This window comes from Carassius gibelio, chromosome B13, assembly GCF_023724105.1.
Source record: "Carassius gibelio isolate Cgi1373 ecotype wild population from Czech Republic chromosome B13, carGib1.2-hapl.c, whole genome shotgun sequence".
NCBI classification, from domain to species: domain Eukaryota; kingdom Metazoa; phylum Chordata; class Actinopteri; order Cypriniformes; family Cyprinidae; genus Carassius; species Carassius gibelio.
In genome coordinates this window covers 30,130,343-30,155,465 of record NC_068408.1, presented here as the reverse complement: position 1 = coordinate 30,155,465, position 25,123 = coordinate 30,130,343, and the positions used below count along the sequence as shown (strand labels likewise).

The 25,123-nt window shown below is 35.6% G+C and overlaps 1 protein-coding gene across 1 annotated transcript in view; it reads right to left on the bottom strand.

Annotated features, from left to right (window-relative positions):
• Positions 1–1,781: 1,781 nt before the first annotated feature.
• Positions 1,782–25,123, bottom strand: part of LOC127970623 (CUB and sushi domain-containing protein 1-like) — a 531,205-nt gene continuing 507,863 nt past the window's right edge. The window contains exons 57-71 of the mRNA XM_052573279.1: positions 23,608–23,790; positions 20,926–21,102; positions 20,176–20,355; positions 18,516–18,689; positions 16,178–16,351; positions 15,982–16,055; positions 15,764–15,875; positions 10,607–10,786; positions 10,200–10,262; positions 9,148–9,309; positions 6,610–6,722; positions 6,320–6,407; positions 6,008–6,140; positions 5,669–5,725; positions 1,782–4,210 (exon numbers count right to left, since the gene is read on the bottom strand). Coding sequence (XP_052429239.1) covers positions 4,051–4,210; positions 5,669–5,725; positions 6,008–6,140; positions 6,320–6,407; positions 6,610–6,722; positions 9,148–9,309; positions 10,200–10,262; positions 10,607–10,786; positions 15,764–15,875; positions 15,982–16,055; positions 16,178–16,351; positions 18,516–18,689; positions 20,176–20,355; positions 20,926–21,102; positions 23,608–23,790 — 2,030 coding nt within the window. The 3' untranslated portion in view covers positions 1,782–4,050. The remainder of the gene's footprint in view (positions 4,211–5,668; positions 5,726–6,007; positions 6,141–6,319; positions 6,408–6,609; positions 6,723–9,147; positions 9,310–10,199; positions 10,263–10,606; positions 10,787–15,763; positions 15,876–15,981; positions 16,056–16,177; positions 16,352–18,515; positions 18,690–20,175; positions 20,356–20,925; positions 21,103–23,607; positions 23,791–25,123) is intronic.

Sequence of the window (25,123 nt, the reverse complement as noted above, 5' to 3'; positions counted from 1 at the left end):
ATTGAAATTGTATTTTGTATACCAGACAAAAAAAAAAAAAAAAAAAAAAAAATTGCAGACTGACAAAGAATGGACAAAAAAACCCAATAAGGTTTATGTTATATTAATAGCAATGCTCCTGGACTATTGTTTGTGCACACAACATTATGTCACTGGCAAAATTCAGAGAAAGAACACTTAACAATAAGTAAAATCTGTTATAAAGACACTATCACTCCATTTAATGTGTTCCCAATGTTTTTAAAAACATTTTAATTATGTTTAAAAAAGTGTTGTTGAGGTCTAGAGGTGTGACCCTTCATAACACCTCACAAACAAATAGACACTGGAAGGGTGCCATGAAAAACAAATGTGGAGTAAGCAAGATAAACTGAATACTGGTGACTGATTAACCACTTTTTACTATTTTCCACACACACACACACAAAAAAAAAACAAAAAAAAAAAAAAAACAATGAAACCAAGTGTATAATTTACCACTAGGAACTCTTACATTCAAGGGTTAGTGAGACAGTAATTGTGAAATATGGTTCTAATGCAAATATAATCTAATGTTAGCAAAACCAATAAATTAAAAACAAATATAATAATACACACATAATAATAACTATAATAATAATCATAATAATCATAATAATAACAGGTGCCAGAAGACCTACCTCCGAAAAGCAGCTAACAACAAAACATCTGGTTACCATGCTGGAAAGGCACATCTGCAAGATAAGACTGTTTTACCACCCAAGGGAAACTACAGAGTTTAATTCTCACTTTGAAACAAACAAGTAAACCCTTTTAATCCTATACAATAAACATATAAATACCTGAGAGAACTGTAGAAACATTTCTCCAATCTTTCTGTTGATTTTCTTCAATTATTAATGCTTCAAAATACTACCGTCTAAAACACCGCAGATACAGATTTTTTTTTTCAGACAGATATTCGTCCTCTTGAATAATTAGAAGTCAGTGGAGATGATGCTGAGCTAGAAGTCTTTGAAGGAGTTTAGTAAGTTTAGTAAGGAGTTTTAAGTTTGCGCCAGACGATGGGCTTGTCGTTCTATTCATCAATGACCTTCTGTATCAAACCTGGTTCTCTCTCATCAACAAAACTTCAGCAAAGGCCAACCAGAGCCTCAACGAATTGCATCAGTACTCTCTTTCCAACAGGCAAGACATGCAATTATTAAACTCTCCTTAACTGATAAATTAAGTATTACCAACCTCTTTTCTCAAAGGTATGTCTAAATGTGATCTAAGCTTATTTTACTATTATGTGATATCCAAAATAGACATTGATACCATAGCTACCATTCATACTTCTGGTGAGAGCGAATGTGGTCAGATAAATTAAACTCATAATAATTATTAGTATTACCTTATGTCTAATGGAACATGTTAATAGATCAATTTGTTAGAAGACAAAAAATATATATATAATTTTGCATGTAGCGGTGTAAAAATGCTTTGATTTGCAATCCATAGTGCTGGTCACTACTCAGCAGTTTTATGTTGTGCTTATATATAGATAGTATTTTATTAGTAATATATATTTTTTTCAATATAAGTAGGGGGATTTTAGGGACATATTATTGCCCAATTTGTCACAATTTACCTGAATTCACGCCTATATATTTTACAAATTCTGATTTCATGATGCATTGCATTTAGTATAGACTCATAACAGAATTATCAAGCAAAATATTTACATCCCCTACTTACAAGCATACCATGCTATTGATTTCCAGTCCGATACAGTATATGCCAAGAAATAACAGAAAGAACACTGTTAGAAAAAGTTTAATATTTATCTCAAATAATACTTTTCAAAATATTTGTCATTTAACAATCTGCAGTACAGTTCTCTAGGGTTCATGATTTTGCTATCGTCAAAGAACACATACGAGCTGAATATTTCATAAAAGCTCGTACATATCGACATTTGTTGGAAAATTTGAAACCATAGATATATACTTATGGGTAGATAAACAATTAATTTACATGTTTATACAGTAAAAACATTTATTTTAACAATTTTACCTACATGAATCAAAAAAGTACAGCATATTTAATAATTGTACAAATTCTGCATAAAAAATATATTTCTGTACAAAAACATCTTTTGCACCTACTTCAAGTCAGCAGCACATGATCGAATGACAATGGTGAGTAGCACGATTGTTGCTTTGAATGCAGTTTTACAGCTCGACAGTCGCAAAACTATTTTACAGTTGTGAGGAAACAAAATTGTACAAAACGCAACTCAACAAAGAAACATTATTGCAGCAAGCCTGAGAAAAGGCAAGACGTGGATCATCCGCAGTGTGAGATATCCCACACCGCCCTTTTACCGCCAACTGGCCGAAATCATTTCGATCTGAAAGCATGACTCAACGGAACACATCTAAACGCATTTGGAAACCAAACGTGGTTTTGATTGAAAATACAATCAACGTGAAAATGACATGAAATCTGAAAGCAAGCCTACAACAATGTCATTGTGCACATTTTATGCTCTAAGCTGTCGTTGTGTAGTGCGCAAGTGCATATGATAACAGCATTGAGAAAACATCAGGCATCACGTTGTTCACATGGAAAAATGGGAGCACTTAAAGTTTTAGCACATGCACTGGAATCAGCGTGGTCATGACATTTAAATCACAGTGAATATGCACCCCAGCAGCCCTACGCTCTTCATCTAGGTTAATGTACTAATGATATGGGTCATTGGGAACCGGTGTGGCCCGGTCATGCTTCTGAATCTAATAAGGCAGTGTTTCTTCGAGAGTAAGTTTGATCTTAACCCCGCTGATTTTGTGTCTCTAATGGGCACGGGAGATGCACACAGGTTCAGAAAAAGGAGGAATGGAAAAATAATGATAATACAAAAAATAAAATAAAATAAAATACTTGTGGGCTCAGATAAATCTTGTATAGGCATCCACACAGAGCTGATAAACAAACTCAAAATCTGCACCATCAACATACAGTCATGTTCTGCACAAGAGGTATATTTGATATGTAATGAAAGCAAATTGGTGACACGGCAAATTGGTGAGTAAAGCTATTATGATTTCAAACGTAAAAATGAAATGTAATTTGTCAGCATACCCAAGTCCAAGCAAGTGATCTGACTCGCCATGAAGGAACAGTACAACATGTGCGTGACGTGGTGTATGATGAATGCATTAAAAAGCAATCAAAAATGATGATTGTGAGTTTCAATTGTGTCCTTATCACCTTGTAAACATAAACAGAACTTCATTTCAAAAATAAATTCAGTTTCTCTTGATAGACGTAGCATGACATCATGCTCTCTATGGATATGGGTTTATGTTTATATACATATGGTCAATAAAACCCTGTATATTATTTTTTGTTTCTTCCAATACATTGATTTCATATCCATTTCATACTAGTGCAAAATTTGTGCGATAAAGTTTCTTTTTTTCAACGCAGCGGTTGAGTTCATCCTCCACCTGGAGGTTAGCGTCTCTCCTTTGAGCTTCTTGTAGCATCTTGTCACCTTCTAGTTGGAGATCTATTAAGTGTGCTAAGCCACAGTAGTCCAGTTGCGTTCTCATTTTGTGGTTTGTCTTCACTGAAGAAATACATTGTGTCAACAACTTTGTGGCATTCAAAGACACGTCAGTATCTTTTCCAGGAAGTCTTTTAAGGGGGAATACATAAAAAAGAGATAAAAGCAAAAAACCTTCATCCTTTAAGTGCCTCGCACAGATTCCAGAAAGAATGTTGACCTCAGTTCTGGCCAAACATGCGTCAAGTGAGCTTCTTTCTTTGAAAAATCCTTTTTCTTTGATGTGTTTTTTCTTTCTTTTTTTTCTGGGGTTTTGATGTTGGGGCTTTTTTATTTATTTTTTATTTTTTTGCAAAAAACATAGTCATCGGTTTTATTTTGTCCATTGTAAGCTTCTGATAAAAAGTAAGTCGCATCTATAGCAAAGTGCAGTCAGTCGTAAAGGAGTGGCGTCTGGTACCCACTGCTCTGCTGCTTACCCATGAAGCTGGTTGGTCCAGAGCTGATAATGAAGGCTATACTACTGTGCAGACTGTATTGAGGGTCGTATCAAACCTCACAGCCTTGGCCTCTGTTGGCTTCATGTTTGTATCATACATGGGATTCTCAAATGAAGCTTGTCCATTACTGTTCTCGTGACCTGCATATCCGTTGTACTGAACTTTTGGTCTTGTTCTGGAGAGGAGAAAAACAAAGACGGCCAATGGTTAAGCGGAATAAAGACTTATTTCAATCCCAAAACGCATATGTATTAATTTGCTTACATTCATTACAACAAATTCCAGTGTCATTTTCATTATGGAAAAAACAACAACATAAGCTTTAGACATGTTAGATAAAACCTAACACAAAAGAACATGATGTCCTCATCTTAACAATGGGAATTGACAAGTATGTTAGTTGGGTTACATAACAAATTTAGGACAGGAAAATAGTGTATGAAAATTTTTCATTCAAAACATAAAAATGTGGGCATTTACTCACCCTTATGTAATTTTCACTCTCTACATTCTTATATGAAATGCATTCTAAAAGTAGTCCATATGACTTGTGTCCTAAATAGAGATATCCTTACTTGGAACACTGTATCTCACAATGCATTTTGGTCAACTTGACATTTTTACGCAACACTGTATTAAAAATGCAAAATAATTTTATTTCCAAGAAGATGTCATGAGCTTGAATTAAACATGTAATATGACAAAAGCAATGAGGTCAGGTGATAATGTGGCATACTACTGTTTAAAACATTTTTAGTGAAATTATGCGTATGGAATACTAGCATATTCTACTAGAATAATGCCTATGGAACACTACTGTAAATGCTGAATTATTGCATACTTTTTTCCCAAATAGAACAGATTTTAGCAGTATGTTGCACTGTAAAGCGTTGATGTGTTTGTCATATGGTAGATTATTTTGCATTTTATTTCAATTTTGAGTAAAACTCTTGGCTGTTCTGATCAAATACTGAATTACTTTAATTTAGCATACTGAAATGTGAGATCAAATTGAATGCATTATGCTCTGTGGTATAATGCATTTTGGCAAATGTAGCTGATAATCTAGGTATTCTATATGGTAATAAGCTATTTTTAAAACTCTTATTATTATTCAACTGGATATTTTTCTGCTTCTTACCACCAATAATTAAAACCATGGAAGAACAGAAAACAAATCACATTTTAGAAAGGTCACTGACTTCTTGATGATCTAAATTTTGAATACTGTAACTGATCCCCAGAACTTGCTCTGATGACAGTGGGTGATTTATGATCTTGCTCAAATTGTATGGTTTAAATCTAAATAAATGACCTACATCCTGTTCACAATTCATATTTCCACTGACAAACAGACACTGGCGTGTCACCATATCAGACGCAATTCTCATGATATTCCAGTATGAAATGTACACAAACAGAAATAAGCAGGATGACTTTTAGTTGGTCAAATTAGGGTTGACAGAAATGACAATCTAATATAAGATTACAACAGTATGTAAATCACTTCTTTTCCCATAATTCCTGCACTCTGCCCTGCCTCAGACGAGATGAGAAAATAAAATGCAGACAATGAAGGTGTGTGTGGCTGTAAAGGGTTCATCGCCTGTGGCATTAGCTTCTGGTGACTTACCTTGAGGCAGCCAGGTCTTTGGGTCTCTCATTGTCATCTGTGCCTTGTGATAGAGCCCTGCCAATTTTTTTTTTATTATTTTAATATCGGGGAACTGTCATGCTTCATGACAACTTTGTCACATTGTTTTGTTTGTGTAGGAAAACTCCCATGCTCCTTTTTTTAGCAGTGCCTTAATTTGAACTCGGTGACATTTAAAGAGATTTGAATTGCTAACGTCTGTCACAATTACAGGCTTGGCAAAGGAGTTTCCTATCACTACAGTGACACAATGCTGATTCACATTCACTATGGACAAATAACATCAACACATGAGATATTAAAGTCAGCTGCTCTTACCTGTGTTTGTAGAGGTAAAAGGCAAACCCTGATAAAATAAGCGCAAAGAAGGGCACTAGAATGGCAGCTGCCACAGAACTGCTGTTTGTGCCGTAGTAAGGATTAGACGGATCCATATCTGTGGTAATAAGACCTGAGGGAAAATTCAGAAAATTTTAGAAAATTCAAACTGTTTGAAATTACAACCTGCCTGAAAATCTGTGTAGAATCATAAATTAAATAAGTATTAAAACTATAAGCCTTATACATGTTAATATTAATTTACTCTGCATGTATTAAAAAGCAGTGAAACTATGAAAATAAATAATCTACCTTGTCTTGTTAACTGAAATTTCCCAAAGTCCTTGCTATGAATGTGCCCTTGGTAAACAAACATTTTTTTCTCAGTTTCTGCTGTAACCTGTACAAAAAATTGACATGAAGATTTTTGCCAATACAGTGACTTTCAAATATATTGCTACAAAGATAAAGATAATATTAAATATAATATAATATAAAACTTATTTTATGAGTAAGAAAGCAATGCAAGACTGCAAATGACATGCACAGTATAAAATACAATGCTTTATTCATTTGATTATTACCACTTTTGTGCTACTCACATATCCATCCATTGCCCAGTTATCATTTTTGAATTTGCTAAAATATTGTTCTGTTGGGCCTCTTATCTGGTAAACTTTTAATAATAGATGATTTTCTTCTTTCTTGTAAGTTCCTGCAAAACAACCCAAGAAAACAAACAAACAAACAAACAAAAACAATATAAGGATATAATTAATTGAAATAACCAACAATATCCATCATCAGGATTTTATTTAATAAAATGCATTTGTAAAGCCTTTCTGTTTATTTTTGGTCTAGGACTAGGAAGTAGGGCAAAGGAAAACATTTGGAAAATGCGGAAATCATCCATAGCTATCAAACGCACTCAATTCATCTGAGAAATTGGATGTAATATCAGCACTGAAGAAATAAAATGCAATGCTAATTCAAATATTCACTCTCCATCCCCCATCAAAGTAAGACAATCCTTCTCTTTCAGCTTGTTTAATTTGTAAGAGCAGACTACTAAATATATTCAAACAAGACATTTGGATCAATGACATCATATTGTTGCCACAACAGCTGACCGCACATCACTTGATTTCTATACTGAACCACAAACAACGATGTTCCCTTTCAGTCAGTCACGTTCGACGTTACTTCAGTGACTGACGAATTGGAGATCTCGCAAGAGAGATGAATCGCCTTCAAGTGTTAACAAGCCAATGAATGTTGGGGTGAAAGATTTGCATCTCACACCCCGCCCGCAGCGCGGGTATATAAGGATAGTGCGTGCAGTCGGACATTCAGCTTTTTCGCTTACGGAGCTGCTGGACAAGCCGTCTCTGCTCTGCATGCCATGGCCCTCCTGCAGGTCTATCAGGCCAAGGTGCTAAAGCAGCTGCACAATGGTAGTTCTGACTCCGGTGTGATGCAGGAACTGCCCCTGAGACAGGCGACCTGGAGACTCTGGATCCTGCTCTTCATGAGATGGTGAGGGCACCGCAAGCTTACGAGAAACATCAGAATCGGCTATGCGATTCAGTTCACCCAGTGTCCTCCCAAGTTCAGGGGCATCCGGGTTGATCTCTGTGCTGGTATCAGTTTGGAGTCGGTAAACCTGACAGTGCATCTCTCGATAGAGCATGCTCAATCGATGCTGAACTGCCTGGAGTCATTCCGGGGCAGGAGGGTGGTCCCATTGAAACAGTTTAGAGGCTCCTGGGGCATATGGCATCTGCTGCCACTGTCACGCAGCTTGGATTGCTTTATATGAGACAGTTTCAGTGCTGGCTTCACTGCCCAATCCCGAGATGGGCATGGCAATGCGGCACCCACCAGGTCTTAGTTACCCCATCCTGCCGCCAGACCTTCAGCCCATGGTCAGACCTTGCTTTTCTACGGACAGGGGTTCCCCTAGTGCAAGTGTCCAGTCATGTTGTTGTCTCAACAGATGCCTCTGCCGTAGTCTGGGGGGCTATGTGCAATGGGCATGCAGCATCAGGCACCTGGGCATGCCTTATCTGCAGTGGCATACCAATTGCCTCGTGTTGCTAGCAGAATGGCTTGCTCTGCGCCGCTTCAAATTGCTGCTGCACGACAAGCACATACTGGTATGGATAGACAATACTGTGACCGTTGCATATATCAACCACCTGGGCGGTCTATGCTCTTGTTGCAGGACTTGATCATTGGGTTCCTTAGGGGTGGTGCAAGGAGTCTGAATCCTCGTGAATCCTTTACATGGACTGCATGCAGAGCTTCAGTACCTGAGTCTGCCGAAGGGACATGTATATGCAGTTATGTCCTATGGCCAGTCCATATTTGTAATTTCCACGTTACCTCCTATACACAGGATGTGGTTTCCTCAGCATTCCCCTACTTAGTTACACTTTCCCACTGTTATCCAACATCCCACTGTACAGGACATCCCTCTAAGCCCTGTCCTATTTTCCACCCCATCTGGTGTGGGGGGACTTGCCGGCTTTAACAGGGCACTGGAGGGGGTCAACAATAGTTGCCCTTTCCAAACAGATTCCCAATTCGTCAGTCACATAATGTAATGTAACATAATGTCGAACATAACTGACTGAAAGGGACCATCTCAATTGCGTATGTAACCCTCCTTCCCTCCTTATGTTCCGTTGCCACAGTTGCTGTACAAATGCTCTATGGCTGAGGCACACCATCTTGGCTCCTCAGCGAAAAACTGAATGTGCGACTGTATTCACTCTCCATACTCTGGGAGTTGGGGTGCGCGATGCAAATTTTGCATGCCAACATTCATTGGTTTGTTTTGTTAACACTTCAAAGGCGATTCATCTCTCTAGCAAGATCCCCATTACATACATAACCGAGACGTTCCTCATTGTGACTATCAACGTTACTTAATAACATTCTTGTTTCTTGCTGTGCTCTGCTGCAAATAACCTGAAGTAGTCCTGCTCACAGACAGCTGTGTGGATATATTTACAGATATAAACAATGTAGCAAAATCTCCTCCTTCTGTCGTACAACATATCCACCATATTGTACCACCCAGCCCTACTGTCTTCATTGAACATGGTGTCAAAAACTGGTAGAAAACTCCAACATACCAGAGAGTTGAATGTGCACTCCATTCTGCTCCAGAAGAGTTACGTTGACCCGGCTGGTGGTGGCATTGAATGCACTGACTGTTACTGTGGCAGCCTGTCTCTTTCCCAGGTACTCATAGAATCCAGCCCAACCAGAGTTCAAAGAGAACACATCTGCAGGAACTAAACACAACACAGAGTAATCATTCCTACAGCTATGTAATTAAATGAAATACACTGCAAGGAGGTAGAGCATTTTCACATTTGTCTCCCAAACTCTGGGATAGCCTTCCTGATAAGTTACAGCCTTCCTGAAAATGTTCGGGGTTCAGTCACACCCTTTCTTTTTAAATCTAGATTTAAGACATCTCTTTGGCCAAGCATTCATACAACGCATAACATAATCTTGTTCTAAATTCATATCTGATCAAATGAAAATTATTATTCCTTAGCTTGGGTTAATCAAATTATTTTTGATTGGTTTGAAACAACACATATGCTAATTAAGTATACATTAAATTGTGCAAAGGTAACAAAGACAAGCACATTCCATGCAGGTAACTGATGTCATTTAGTTGGTTTCAACAATACAATTTGTTGATTTAACTAATAAAATTTCACCAACATCAGCTGCTTAAACATAAAGGTGAAGTTAGTTCTGAGAAAAGCAGACTTTGTTTGCAGATTCCACTTGTTACAAATGTAACAATATTTTAAGAATAACTAAAGTGTCTAAAAACATTTGGACACTGCTAAATGTTAAAGGTAAAATGTCTAAATTCTGTCAAAGCAGCGGAAAACAGATTTCCAAAACACTTTTTCGCAAAACCTATGAAAGGTTTACAAATAGCTGTTCTTTGACAGTCAAAGTGGGATAGGCAAATTTTAACACTGAAAATAATCACACTTCACCTTTATTTTTTTTACGCTGACATTTTAAAAATACAATTTTCAGCAATGCAACATTACAGGCCCATTATTTCCAGTGACCATGGTTCAACTTCATGTAGCCCAACTTTATTTTTGATGGCAGCAAAATGGATCATTCAAGGGGAACTTGAAAGGTTTCATACCACGAATCTTGTTTTTCTGCAGGTCTGAATCTTCATTTGATTTGCTGTTTATTTTTGGTCCAACTAGGAAACAGAGCAAATAATTGATCATTTGACATTTGTGGATGCAACCTGCACAATGGAAATGACAGTTAATCAAAGTTTCTTGCTGTAGTTTCTCTTAGAATGAGTCATTTCTACATCAGTTTGACAGACATAAATAACTTTCATACATTCATAAATGCTGACACTGCTGTTCTGTTTAACAATGTACATTTTCAAAGAGATCAAAATCATATATATATATAATCTTTTTTTTTTCTTCTTCTTTTTTTTTTTTTTTTTTTTTTTGTAAATCATGCCATGATTTTCATGTTTGGGTGCAGTAACACATATTCCATAAGTTATCAGTCCAGTTGTTTCAGTACCTTTGCAAACTGGAGGTTTTCCTGACCACCTTCCATCTGTTTTGCAGGTCCTGTGCTCTGATCCTCCTGATAGGTAGAAACCATCTTGGCATGTATACATGAGTGTGTAACCAAGAGTAGGAAGATCAATAGCCTTCACGTCTACATGGGATGGCGTCTCAGGCTGCCTGCAGGCATGTGCTAAAAAGAGAAAGAGAAAAACAAAACAATAAAAAAAACAGCGACTCTTTAACTAATTACCACATATCAGAGCTGATTACTTCAAATGGGCAATCACATAAACCCATGCATTTTGGTTATTCACATGAAATAAGCCTAATGGTCAGACTTAAGTATCACTTTCATGCAATTTAGTTTCTTTCTTTATTTGCTTGTTTTTTGGCAGTACACTCTATTTCCATAGTCCATTTCAGACATTCTACTATCTTTAAGTAACTTTGCAACTACATGCCAACTAACTCTTATTCATTTGCAACAACGAGTCTCTCATTAGTATTAGTGTAAGTAGAGTAATTAGTTATTACTGTTGCAGACAGTCTACTAATACTCTAATGACTGGTAGTTGACTTGTAATTGCAAAGTTACTTATAGTTAGTAGAATGCCTAAAATATAGCATCAATATAAATGCCTTTTTTTTTTTTTTGATTTATATATTTTTTATTTGTCTTTCCCAGATCTCTATATCAAGGACATATATCAAGACCCTACACACAATTAATATTATTTTAACATATATCAAGAAGCTTTAGAATTGCTTAAACTGTTTATCTTGCATCTACATGTATTTTTTTTTCTTCTGTTTATTTAATATTATGCTCAGTAATGTTTATATATATATATATATATATCAGAAGGAAGAAAAACATAAGTAGAAGGTTTATTTGTTCCATGGTGGACTTTAAGACATAATTACTGATATTCTATTTACAGCTTAAATTAATGTTTTTTAACTCCTGGAAAATGATTTCATTTCATTTGTTCACTAAACTCCATGAGAGTGGCATATTTAATCTAAATGAGTGTAAATGAAAAGGTTTTTGTTTGTTTCATCACTTTTATCGCACAAATAAAATAACATATACTACTGCGTGGTTCAGAAGTAGCATTTATTATTTATGCCGTTATTTTTTTATAACTCCTGATACATCTGTTGCAAGGATTACACATCACGTCCATGATGAACTAGCTGGTGCAAATGTGTTACTTTAATTTTAATTTAATTTTACTTTTACAATGTGTTAAATTAAGAATGAAGGATTTGAGATATTTATTCAGATATTTTTTTCTTATGATTTAAATAAATAGTAAGAATAAAATGAACCTTAGCAAAATGTGGTGAGAACCTGAGAACGTTATATATATAAATAAAACTAATATACTCTGCACACATTATAGAATATTATGTATATTATGTAATATATGAATATTATGTAATAATATAGAGTTATATTGGAGTGTCTCTAGGAAATGCTTTCTAACTATCAATGGAAAAAAATAAATTAAAATCATTCTGGCTTAAATATCATGGAATTGCTTAAGCAAAGTCAAGTCAAGTCAATGTATCTGTATGGAGCTTTTCACAATAAACACAGTTTAAAATAATCTTAACAGGAAATTATTGTGTTTTTAATAGGGCTGTCAAATGATTAAAATTTTTAATCAAATTAATCAGAATTTTCAGTGGATTAATCATGATTAATCACTATTTGCAATTACACCTGAATCCTAACCATTTTTTTTTCTGAAATGCATACCAAAAGATAAATAACAGGACACAGATACATAATTTTCATGTACTGATTCATCAATATGTGGTTCTTTTTTTCTGAATTTCAAAAGTTTAACATTTACTTAGATCAAATTTACCTGAGCACTATATCAAACCATGCCATTTAACCACGCCGCTGTTTTTTATTATCTTGAGAATTCAGAGATCTACGAGACTTTCCTAACCTGAATAATTTGTCACACTGCGCATGCGTGAAATGCGTTAAAAAATTTGACGTAATTAACAACAAACAACTAATTAACGCCGTTAACGCGCTATTTTTGACAGCCCTAGTTTTTAATCATTATTAATATCTTCATGACTTGTGTTTAGCAGATAAGTTCTGGACTATAATATAGTTTTGATTTTGTAAAGCTACAATCAATCAAGCAGCTGAGATTTGCTATGTACTGTAATATACTATACAGTATATCACTGTATACAGAGTAGTATATATGTACAATGGTATGCATTGCTGATGCACGTCCTGATATTGCTGAGTTAGATGTGTTCCTAGGTCAACATATTTTGTTGACCCTGGAACAACATTTTACGCAAAAAATGTAGTCTTGACCATATCCCTACACCTAAACCTAACCTTAACCATGAGTGATCCTTAAAACCAGAGGAAATGATAGATGAATGACACTGATGTACAAGCACCTAACAGTGATTGTAAGCGTAAACTTCACAAAATCTATAAACTTGTTCTTCAAATCTGATTGGTTAATCACAATGTTGTTCCAGGGTCAACAAAGATGTTGTCCAAGGAACATGTCTCACTTGGTAAAATCAGGTTCTGCGTATGAGATACGCTGTATGTGCAGGTAAAGTTGGAAATACTATATATCCAACTATTAATACATTATTGGTTGATAATACTGTTGAAACTGAAGACGGGAAATCAGTAATTGGTATTGGCTTAAAAAAAAACCTAAGCAGAGCATCCCTAAAAAAAAAAACAGAGAATTGCAATAAAAGCAATATCAGAAAGATTTACAGTGGAGTCCCAGGTGCATACAATAGAACGGTCGAGATAAAGCCACACCACTGAGAGAAACCTTCTGGGACATGCCTTGAGTACTGCCATCTTCCATAATATATGAGCCATGTCCTCACACCTCACTTTTCGTCAACTCAGTTCTCTCTGCTTCTCAGCTTCTGACAGTTTGACTGCTTTACACAGGCGAGACGCCCTAAGGATTTGGTGCGGTGCTCTGTCAAAGTGGTTCACGTATCTCAAATTTATATACAAGCTGTTTAAACTCAGCTAACTTTAATTTTTTTGCCCACATTTGTTCCTCTGGCAGCAATCATTTCAATACAAAAGTATCACAACGTGGAATTCACATATACAGCTCAGAGGATAATCACTGGGACAGAGGCAAGGATCAAGTGCATGACACTGCTCAGAACTTCTATCACAAAGTGGGTTTGCAAGAGCAAACTTCTGTCTGCTAAGCTGTCAGAGTCTTTGACATCGGCACCCTCAGCCGCCCTAACTCTGAAGTAATCTGTACTACTTCAAACAATGCCCTTCTGCAGTAATTTCCTGTGTAAAGATCTCGCTCTCACTCTCTCTCTTCACCTACCTTTGTTTTCCTGATAGTACATCATCAATCACACACTGATGAAACCTTGTTTCGAATGTAATGCTATGGCTGTGTTCCAAAACTTAAGGAGCTGCCTTGCTGTCAGACGCCTACACAGGAAACTTCCATTTGAGGCAGTATGCCAAGTGAAATGAAACATCATAAGTGGCCTACATAGGCAGCAAATAGTGCTCTTCACATGTAGCACCTACTTGATTTCAACAGAGATTGCTATTTGCATGTTGCTAAGCTAATAATGTGATACTCTAATTCAGTTTTTACACTAGATTTTCTGCTGAGTAACAGTAAACGGAGATGGCACGACAAAAGAGGCCCAAAATCAGATGCAAATCACGATCAGACAAATGCGTTGCATATGTGCCCAAGAGATATAAAACAGGTTAAATATACCTGCAGCAACTCTAACTCATGCAATGCAAAATGTGTTTTGACTGGAAATGATGACAAGAGCAAAAAAAAAAAAAAACTTTCTCAGGTTTTTGAGCCCATAAGTCATGATTTCAAACCACGATCAAGGACTTTATACGGTTCCAGGCAAGTCACGCCAAACTTCCTTTGGCAAGCGCAAGAAATTGTAGGTAGATTATTAATTTTATTGCAACGTTATATTTTCCTTAAATAATTTTTTCAATGTGTACAACTTGCATAAACACGGCATCCATAGACAAAATTATCCGTAGAGGATGCCATTGTTGTTTCGCGTCCTGTGTGACGTCAAAGCTCGGAACTCAGAGTACATCAATCTAGTAAGAGTTCATGGATGGGAAGTCATGGGTTTGACTGCCATTCCAGTGCACTTTCACAGGTATAAGGTTGAAAAAACACGGTTTACGGGTTGCCTGGAACACAGCATAAATTTGTTTGATCACATCTCATAGTTACCACAAACTTGTCAACACTTGACACTTATCAATGAGAAATGTCCTCTTCCAGTCATACTTATGAATCAGTCTCTTGTCAATCAGCCATTTCAACCATTTCATCATCACTTCAGCTCGAGTTGGTAAGCTACAATCCATTCCATCTTTTCTATGTATTGACAAGTCTCCAGGGCTATCATTCTTTTACGACAATACGCGGAAGACCAATCCAGAGCCGAAGAGAGATCGTTTATGAATCATTTAGAAATTAGGTAAAATTAAATCTATTTTCTGGGAAAACGAATGTGTTTTTTGACCTTGTATGCACGTAAACCTATTTTAGAAGTCTCATAAAACAATATTAGGAACCTTACAAATGTCATAATAGGGGCAGTTTAATTTTATTAATTGCATTAGTAAGGTACCGGTAGTTGTTTAGGTATGAGTTAAGTTTAGGTATGAGTTAAGAATAAGGGATCTTAAATATGGTTATGCAGAACAAGGCATTATTAAATGCTTTATAAATATGTATAAACAGACAATATGCTAGTAATATGCATGCTAGTGAGAATTGCTTCTTAAAATAAAGTGTTACCAAAACTGTGTGCAACATAATCACATGTATAAAACTTGATGTATAAAATCATCTATTTTTAATTAGACTGATTTATTTTAAGAAACATTTTTTTCAATATTGAATGCATTCCTTATTTTTCCCATCTTGGTTTGATTTTTTAAATGACCCTGTCACAATGCAACCTGGTATTGCCTTCTGTGCTTAAGGATGAATGTGATGTTAATTTAGCCAGTTTGGCCAAAAGAATATTACTCAGAACAGCCTTCCCACTCAGGGCGACTAAGTTGCTGCCAGCATAGGCAGCTCACTAGCTTTTGTCTGTATATAGCGATGCTTACCAACACACTCTGGTTGCATCCCACTCCATGTTAAGTTTTCTAAACACGTTCTTGTTGTTGAGCCAAGGATGTGATAGTTTTTCCGACATCTGAAGAAAATTTTACTTCCGACCTGAAAGAAGAGAATTACATTATTGAGATTAAAACCCTGAAACCAAAGAAGCATAACCGGTAATTGACTCAAGGACAGGGAATGATTGAATGTCATTTGTTCTCACCTCAAATCCCTGCGCCTGGATTGGAATTCCATATGATGGGGTTCCGGGATCTTTACATGCATTGCTGGTTGGATCTACAAATATATATATAAATATATAAATATATATATATATTTTAAATTAATTTACATTTAGTACAAATATTTCATGTAAATGTAATAGCATTGCTTTTTTTCCGAGGTGCATAGTTGCTAACCAATGCAAGAAGGCTGTATTCCACTCCATGAACCATCCACCTCACAAGCTCTTCTTGCAGAGCCCACCAGCAGGAACGGAGGTCTGCAGTAGAATGACACTTCTGATTTGTAGGTGAACTGCCGGCCCTCTATGAAGCCCTCTGCAGGGGTGCCCGGATCTCCACATAACACCGCTATAAAGGACACACATAAAAAATAAAAAAAGTTAGCCCGCTATTTCCTACAGAATCAATGCCTCAGTTCAGCTACTTTCTTTTTCAAGAGTGCAATTTAGCAGTGAAATATTTTGGTGTGTTTGATTTTCACAAATTTTAACACTCATACAGGACTAAACAATTAGTCACTCTTCTAGTTGTGCTTCACTTCTTCTTGCAGCATTTAAGGCATTTAGAAAGTGATTTAACTTCACATTTGAGAGAGGATCAACAGATGGCAAAGAGCTACTACATTACATCTAATATAGATACAATGCAATCTGGGGAAATAAACAAGGCAAAAATAAACAAAAAAATAAGAAATTAACAATGGATAGGTTATTAATACAATGCTGAAATAATTGAGTCTATAGTCTGCAACTCAAGATTTACAGTATACACTTTTTTCTAACAAGTTTTTCATTAAAAGTTGAATCCATCACATGTTTGAGCGAGAGACTGAGTAGTCTCAAAGGTGTCAGCATGGATTGGATGGTGGAAGTTGCCTGACCAATGACTGCATTGTACACTAGGACAAATGTTTGAACTTGATTCTTGCAGCCATAGGGAGGCAGTGGAGGAAGTGTAGCTGAGGTGTGATCTGGGAGAAACTAAGAAAGGCTGAATATCAAGCAGGCTGCACTACTCAGAATGAGCTGCATTGTGAGGTACTGTATGCACTGTAGGGGAGACCAGGACGAGCTGTCATTCTAAGGCAAAAAGCAAGGCATATTTTCACACTAAAGCGTTGGAATTCGGAAAAACACATGAAAAAAAAATCCTCATGGTTTTACTTCAAAAAGTAAGATATTAATAAATATTTTGGACTTTAAGAAGTTATAATGTTTGTTTTATAAAACAAATAGGGTGCTTGAGGACATGCTGTATTGTGAATGCACTCTGCTTTTCATCAAACCTCTTTGTAATACCTTACTTTACATGAATTCATATGTTATAATTAATAAATTGCAAAACGGCTTGACAATGTAAACATTTAAAAATAATTACATTGTTTCCAGATCACAGTTCATTTAAATATTTAGACTTTATTGTTGACACTTTTCTGAATATAGTTTATTGTGATTTTATTGTTAATACATTGTTAATAAATAATAAATTGTAAATGTATTGTGATTTAATTGGTAATGTGTTATTGCAAATATTATATATAGTAAATATATATAAACAGTTTGGATAATAAAAAAGTACAAAAAAATAAATAAATAAACAAAAGTATTGAACAGGAAGTTTGCTAAGACTAGCATAAAAAAAAAAAATAAATAATAAAATAAAAAAACAAGCATTTGTGTCTTTTGTGTCCAAACTTTTAGGATATAGTTTTCATGACATCTTCTCTGTCAGACAACTAGCCGTTCTCTTCTATATAATAGTACTTTCTGGTGTTTGCACTTACAATATGGTTTCTTTTTTTTCTGGCACTTTTAACGAGGATTTCTGTTGTAAAAGCTGACATTGTGTCAAAGGCTTACAATAAAAGCCAGAAGGATTTACCGGCAGATTTCGTGCATGCACCTCGTACCTCTTACGCTGCATGCCGGAAAGCCAGGCTACTTGAGGGATCCATTTGTGATGTGTTGACACTTGTATTGAAAATGTCAAAACAGGTTTTATGATGTGCTGTAGCTGCGTTTCACACAATTTCAGTCAAGCCATGAACCTTCCATCATAGCGACACAATACACCAAACACAACAACAGCCGCCAGAGAAAATATCAACTTTTGGCCCATATATGGATTTATGGCAGGGTGCTATGATGGTATGTATGGTGTGATGGCAGAAATTTGTCAAGATGGTTGAGATTTTCCTAAAACGTTTATGCTGCAGAAGATGTATTTGGAAAGCCATCAGGTATTTATTTATTTATTTATTTATTTTTCAAATGTGAGAGTGATAAAGAAATGTATACTGTACCCTGTAAATTGTAAATAAAACTTCCCGCGGATTTTCAGTGGACAAGAAGAACTACAGAAAGCATTCTAAAGAACATACTGTACTTATGTCCCTCACAGTCTCATTTTAATTTGTAATTAAATATGCTGTCTACTGAAGCAAAACACATTGTTTACATCCTCTTTTCATGGATGTGCTAATGGAGTTTAATTCTGTTTTCTGTTAACTTACGCAGACACTGTGGGATTTCGCCACGCCATGTGCCGTTCCCTTCACATGTGGCTATTCCAGGAGAGGATAACTGGTATCCTTCAAAGCAGCTGTAGGTAACACTAGAACCCCACTGCAGGTCTGAGCCCTCCACTCGCCCATTGCGGATAGCTGGAGGCTGGCCACACATGATGACTGAAAAACACCACCACAACAAAGTTAAACAGTATTCATGAATTGACTCCCTTTTCATTTTATAGGGTGGAATTTGAATTGGTCAAAGCTCACTGGATCTTCAGTATATTACTGCATTACAATTGAAAGAAATTTAACAAACTACAATTATAATTACTGGTGCTAATTCTGTCAAAAGTTACTGATATGTGATATGTAGAATACATCTATGCACATTTCTCAACACAAAACATAAATACAAATAAAATATATTAATAATAATAATTATAATAATGTAAAAAGCATCACACTTTCATATAACTTCATGCCAAATTTTGATGGAATTTTGGCTCAAGTAAAAAACAAAAATGGATGTGAATCATTACCCTATTTATTTATTTTTTTAAGTGTAGTTGATTCTTTTTGTCAGTCTCAAAATGTTACAATTACAAATGTATAATAATGCATTAAGGACATTTTTACATGCAGTAACTGAACACCTTCTCTTGTAAATGTGGCACTATATTTAATCACCTTTTTTTCCTTCATAAATGGTCCCGAGGTGTGACAAATTAATTTTTAAAAAGTTCCATGCAATCTCCAAATTAATGAGTTCATAAATGCTGCATTGCAAATCATTAAGCTATAATTAGAAAAGTGTTGTGTCACACTGCAGGATGTGTCTCAAAATATGTCATGTCAACTACACATAGAGTATAGAAATTAAATACAAGCCTCTACAGGTGGCTTTTTAAACAGTGATTATTAATATAAGAAAAAAATATTTGCCCCATGTAGCATTAATATCTATACTTACAGCAGTGATTCTGAATTTCATTTGACTGTCCTATATTCAGATTCAAAATCAAATTCCATATAAAGGCATGCTGAACAGTCGACAGCCCTGATTTCATCACCATCATTATTATTGACTGAAGATGTGTCCAAACCCAACACCTCCTTCTTTCACTTGTTCAGACGCAGAAAGGGAAGATCTGAAAGAATAGTATGCTAACAAGGGGCTTAGAGTTATTTATTTTCTTTCCATGATCATCACGATCCGTTTGCTAACAGGAGGAAGAGTATTGCTAACGGTAGGAAGCGATGATTAAATGGGATTACGTCCTAAAATCACTCTGAATTTCAAGCATCCATTGCATTTCTTCCTGCGTCCAAAAACATGTATTTGCTATTTTCTAGAAATGATCGTGACTGAGCTGTCTGCATTGCACCACTCGCTAATTTCATTCTGACATCTGATAACATAGATCCTACAGATTTCATGGCAACGTCTCCTTGGAGTTCATAAGTGAATAATCTCACTTGCCAGGCAAGTCAAAAAAGCAAAGATCAAAAACATCTGAAAGGCTTTTGATGTTGGGATGCTAAGAACTCCACAATATTAGTGTATCTTTTAAAAACTCTCATGATGCTGTTTGCAGAGTGACAGGATATGCTGCCCTCTCTGCCTGAACAGAAAGAATCGTGGAGAACTATACTTCCTTACCTCTGCAGCTTGGTTTGGTCTGATTCCAAGTGCCATCTTTGCTGCAGCGTAGAGTAGATGAACCAGGGGGCTCCATCACATATCCAGGGTTACAGCGATAGTGGACGGTTTTGTTAAATATGAACTCATTTCCAATGTAAATTCCATTGGCAATTGGACCAGGATCCCCACAGCTGATAACTGCAAAGAGAGAGAACAAGCTAGACTCAAGACATTTAAAAAAGATATATTTGATAAAACAGAGATTGCAGTTGGAAATAAATTATATATAATACAAATAAGCAATTTCTAGACATTTGAATGATCTGAATTGAACATAAATACAAACATTTAATAGTGATCTACAAATAGTGTAGCATCTTGAATATGTTGAATATGTTGTAATTTGTCTGCTTTATTCAGTCCTAAATAATGATTTACATCTCAGATTTTCATCGGGGTAACAGATTTTGGCCCCCATTGTATATTTTCCATTTACTTGCTATTGCAAAAAAAAAAAAAAAAAAAAAAAAAATAGAAAGAAAAATATGAAGGTTCCTCCTGTTGCCCAACCCCCCTCCCCCCATTTTAACTGTTGGATCGAATCGGTGTAAACAGTGTTGGATTATGTGACTTGTGGCAGAACTAATCAATTACTTTTGCAACTCCTGAAGCACACAGGGTACATTACATAAGCAATGCTTGTTTAATTACAAAAAGCAGGCTAAAAATGTAGCGATAATCAAAGAGAGTAAAGGTTGCAGTTCTAACCAATGCAATCTGGTGCTGAGCCGGTCCAGGTGCCATTGGTGGTGCAATGGCGAGTGGTGAGGCCAGAGGTCTTGTAGCCCTCCCAGCAGGTGTACGTCACTGAGCTAGGAAACAGCATACCGTCGCTGAAAACGATCCTGGCGTAGGCCGGCGTTCCAGGGTTTCCACAGGATACAGCTGGGAAGGCAATCAAAGACCAAAGAAGTTAAAGAGAGAATGTGAGGAGTACAAGATCACAGCTCTGCGGGACTGAAAACACAACCGAGAGAAAATAACTTCTGTGAAACATATCTAAGGGCTAGCACCACAAGCAAAACACTTCCAATTACACCACAGGCACTGTGTTTTACAGACTGCAGAGTTTTGTTGGCAAGGTAGATGAACTTCCTTTTCCAATTAGGTGGAGCTTTTGACAAGGTTTTTTTTTATATATATATATATATATATATATATATATATATACTTTGAAGTGGCGTTGGCAGATAAGGGAAGTAACGATGATACGCTCAAATGTAGTTAATTAGATTTCAAATTCTAGTTGCACAAACAAGCTTGACAGCCATAAATTGATTGGGCATCCATACAAGTTTTTTTTTTTTTTTTTTTTCATGCACCAGCCAATAATATTTAAATTATACATATTGACTGCTATTTGTAGAAACAAAGAACAAGAAATTAAGAGTGTTTTGCATTGTTGTTAGCAGGGTAGATCAACTTAGTTCCAACCTAAATGTTGTATTTATTTATTTATTTATTTGGTACCTTCAAATATTAATAATTAGAATTAGAAAAAAAAAAAAAAAAACTTACATCTGGTGTTCAGTGTGCACAGCTTTCACTAATGCATTTTAAATTGTGATGAACAAAGCACAACTATAAATGATATATAAATTACTCAATTTGTTTTCTATTGAAGAAACAGGAATTGGAGAGTGTTGTTTATGCTCCAAGAGCATACTGAAGATCAACTGGATGCTAGTTAAGTTATAGTCAATAAATCATTATGAAACTAAAAACTTCTACAATAATCTTTGAAGTTTTGCCTTCTCTGGGTTATTTAAATCAGCAGATATCATAATAATTATTATTTTTTTAATAGTTGGAGATATAAACGACTCACTTAATCTTTATCATCATCAATCTTTAGTGCTGTAATTTGGCCCTCATATCCTCTTGGATTAAATAATATACAACTTAAGTAAATAGAGATAAACTGGACCAATTAAGAGTTAATAGGATCCCAGTGGAGGGCAGCTGTAAACAGATATAGTTCCAAACTTTAAGTCATTATACACAACAGGCTTGTGTTTTATTTCTAGTATCTGGAAAGTATCATCTGTATCTTTACAAAACTCACTTTTGAGTTACCCCCCACAGCAATCTAAGCTATGTGTTAAAGCCCATATTCAATTATGAATGTGTCCTGAATATTGTATATTATCAATCTATTTTACGTCTGTAGCAGAAACAAACAAATAAATTAGGGATAAAACATTAAGCTACTGGGCACATATGAATATGGTATAAAAACTTCCTGGGGTGATTCTGACTTCTAGCTTCCAGGAGGTTTAATTGATACACGCTGTTAATATTTTGTTTTCATTTGAGAATACCACATTTACATATTGAGATATATGTTGGACCTCTGCAATGAAATTGACAAGTGCATAGGTGTTAGTTAATTAGATAGAACATTTGATTAGCTGATTTCTATTAAACTAAATGTAAATTATACATAAACTAATTTGTATATAATTTGCTAACAAAGTCAGGCAAGAGTGGGTGATCAAAAACACATACAGTGACTGCATTTGGGAAATATGGAGGAAAATGACAAAGAACATGAACATGTACAATCCCCTCTCAATAACTATATAGTATTTTATTAATTTTTTTCTTGTTTTCTGGGCTTTAAATAATGCCGCATATTACCAGTAAACTGACTAAAACAAACCTTAAATCACCTTGCATGATTAATTTAAATACTCTTCTCCCATTAAGTTAAAACTGAAGGGGAAACTCTTACAAATGTTTATGCAATAAAGTCAGTCACAAAAATAACTAGACTGTCTAGGAACTGCAAATAATAACTGCTACTTTATTGATTTTAAACTCTCAGTCTAATTTCTCTTAACAAGGAAACTAATTAAAATCCTGAAAAAAAAAAAAAAAAATTGTCAGTCATGTCAAAATGTCCTGTATTTCCATTAACAGTTAGCTAGAGCGGCTATTCACTAATCCTTATTAAAGCAATGTGTCATTATACACCATGCTAATGACAGGCCTTTTGTGTGGCTCCACTAACCAGAGTCATTGAGTTAACTGGCAATTACCGATTTTAGGCCAGTTTGCATCAAAAGATCAATTTTACACTAAATACAGTGTACAATTCAGGGAAAGAATGAGCAGAGCAGGTTATGTGAGGTTCAGAAACCAAAAGAACATGTTGTAATTTGAGCCTGCTTTAGGTTCTAAGAATATATGTAAACCTTTTTTAAAAGCACAAACTATAAATCCTTAGTCTCTCAAGCATACATTTTTCTCATTAGGCTGTTGCCTGTACTGGATCACAGTTTGCTCGGAGGAACGCTTGACTTTCTGATCTAATTAAGCTCAAGTGCAAAGCAAAATCCTGGTGAATTTTGCCTTGTGTGTGTCTCTAAAGGAATCTGTGACCCTCACCTTCACACACAGGCTGGGTTCCGCTCCAGGAGCCGTTCTGCAGACATGTGCGCTCAGAAGATCCGATCAGCGTGTAGCCCGCTTCGCACGTGAACCGTAGGAGGCTTTTATGCCTGAACTCCTCCCCAAGACGAGAGCCATGAGGAGGAATTCCCGGATCGCCACAAAATCCCGGATTATCACCTACAATTTAGAAAAAGGCATGTCTCTCATTGACCACCCACTTTCACAGCAGCCTCGGTTCCAGAAAGGTTTTTTCTTCACAGTGATTTCAAACAATTGTTAAACAAGCAGTTATGAAGCAGTTCAAAAACTGAAAACACACACACACACACACACAAACACATTACATTTACATTTGATTCAACGCTCATTTGAAAATTATACCAAACTACTATTTGAATTTAAACTCTCAGTCTGGTTTCCCTTAACAAGGAAACCATTTGAAAGTTTTTAATAACAATTAAAAAAACTCTAAATCATGTCAAAACGTCCTGTATTTCTATGAGCAGTTAGCTAAAGTGGGATAAAATATGCTTAAATATTAGACTGTATTTATAGCAATGTTACATTCAAAGGGGTTTTCTTTCAGTCTTCAGATATATACAAATATTAAGCAACACTTTACAACAAATATAAACAAACAGTATTTCCACAGCATGTTAATCCAAGTTGATGTTAACTGCAACATTACTAAGACGTTTAAACAAAGGCTGCGTCTGATAACATTAGTTAATGCACTGTGAACTAACATTAACAAAATGAAGAATATTATTTTTATTAATTAAAATTAACAAAGATTAATAAATGTTGTATATTGTTCATTGCTAATTTTCAATGATTTTAGGTGTGAGTGTCACTGCTGAGCTTTTTCGGGGCAGTTTTTGTATGTTACTGCTAAAATTAAAGTAATTCTGGATTTTCATTTTAATCAGTCATCTATCTTATTAGTCTGTTTTGAAAACATCAATAATGATGAAGATTATTTAGTATCAGAGTGTAAAGCATGTTCTGAGTGAATTAATTGTAAATCCAGAATATCCAGCATTAGATGAGTGCACTGTTTCTTTGCGTAAAAGTTTTGCGTGTTATGTTGATGTACATGTGAAAATGGAATTTGTAGTCAAATGCACTTTATTCTGCACTGTTTTCATTTTATCTATACTTGTTTTATTATATATATATATTAGGGGTGTAACGATACGCGTATTCGTATTGAACCGTTCGGTACGACGCTTTCGGTTCGGTACGCGGTACGCATTATGTATACCGAACGGTTCGTTGGAGTAATTAATTATATTTGAAAAAAAAAAAAAAAAGAGAGAGAAAGAAATATAATGATATGCGTTCAACAAGGTAGCCCAATAACCCAAACAACGTAACAGGCAACGCCCCTGACACTCCCGAAGAAGAAAAAAAACACCATCTTATATGTTTATGTTAGGCTACTCAGCAGGCGCTCGCTCACTCAGTACGCGCTGAAGGCTCGTTGCAAAATAGCCAATGCGTTTAACAG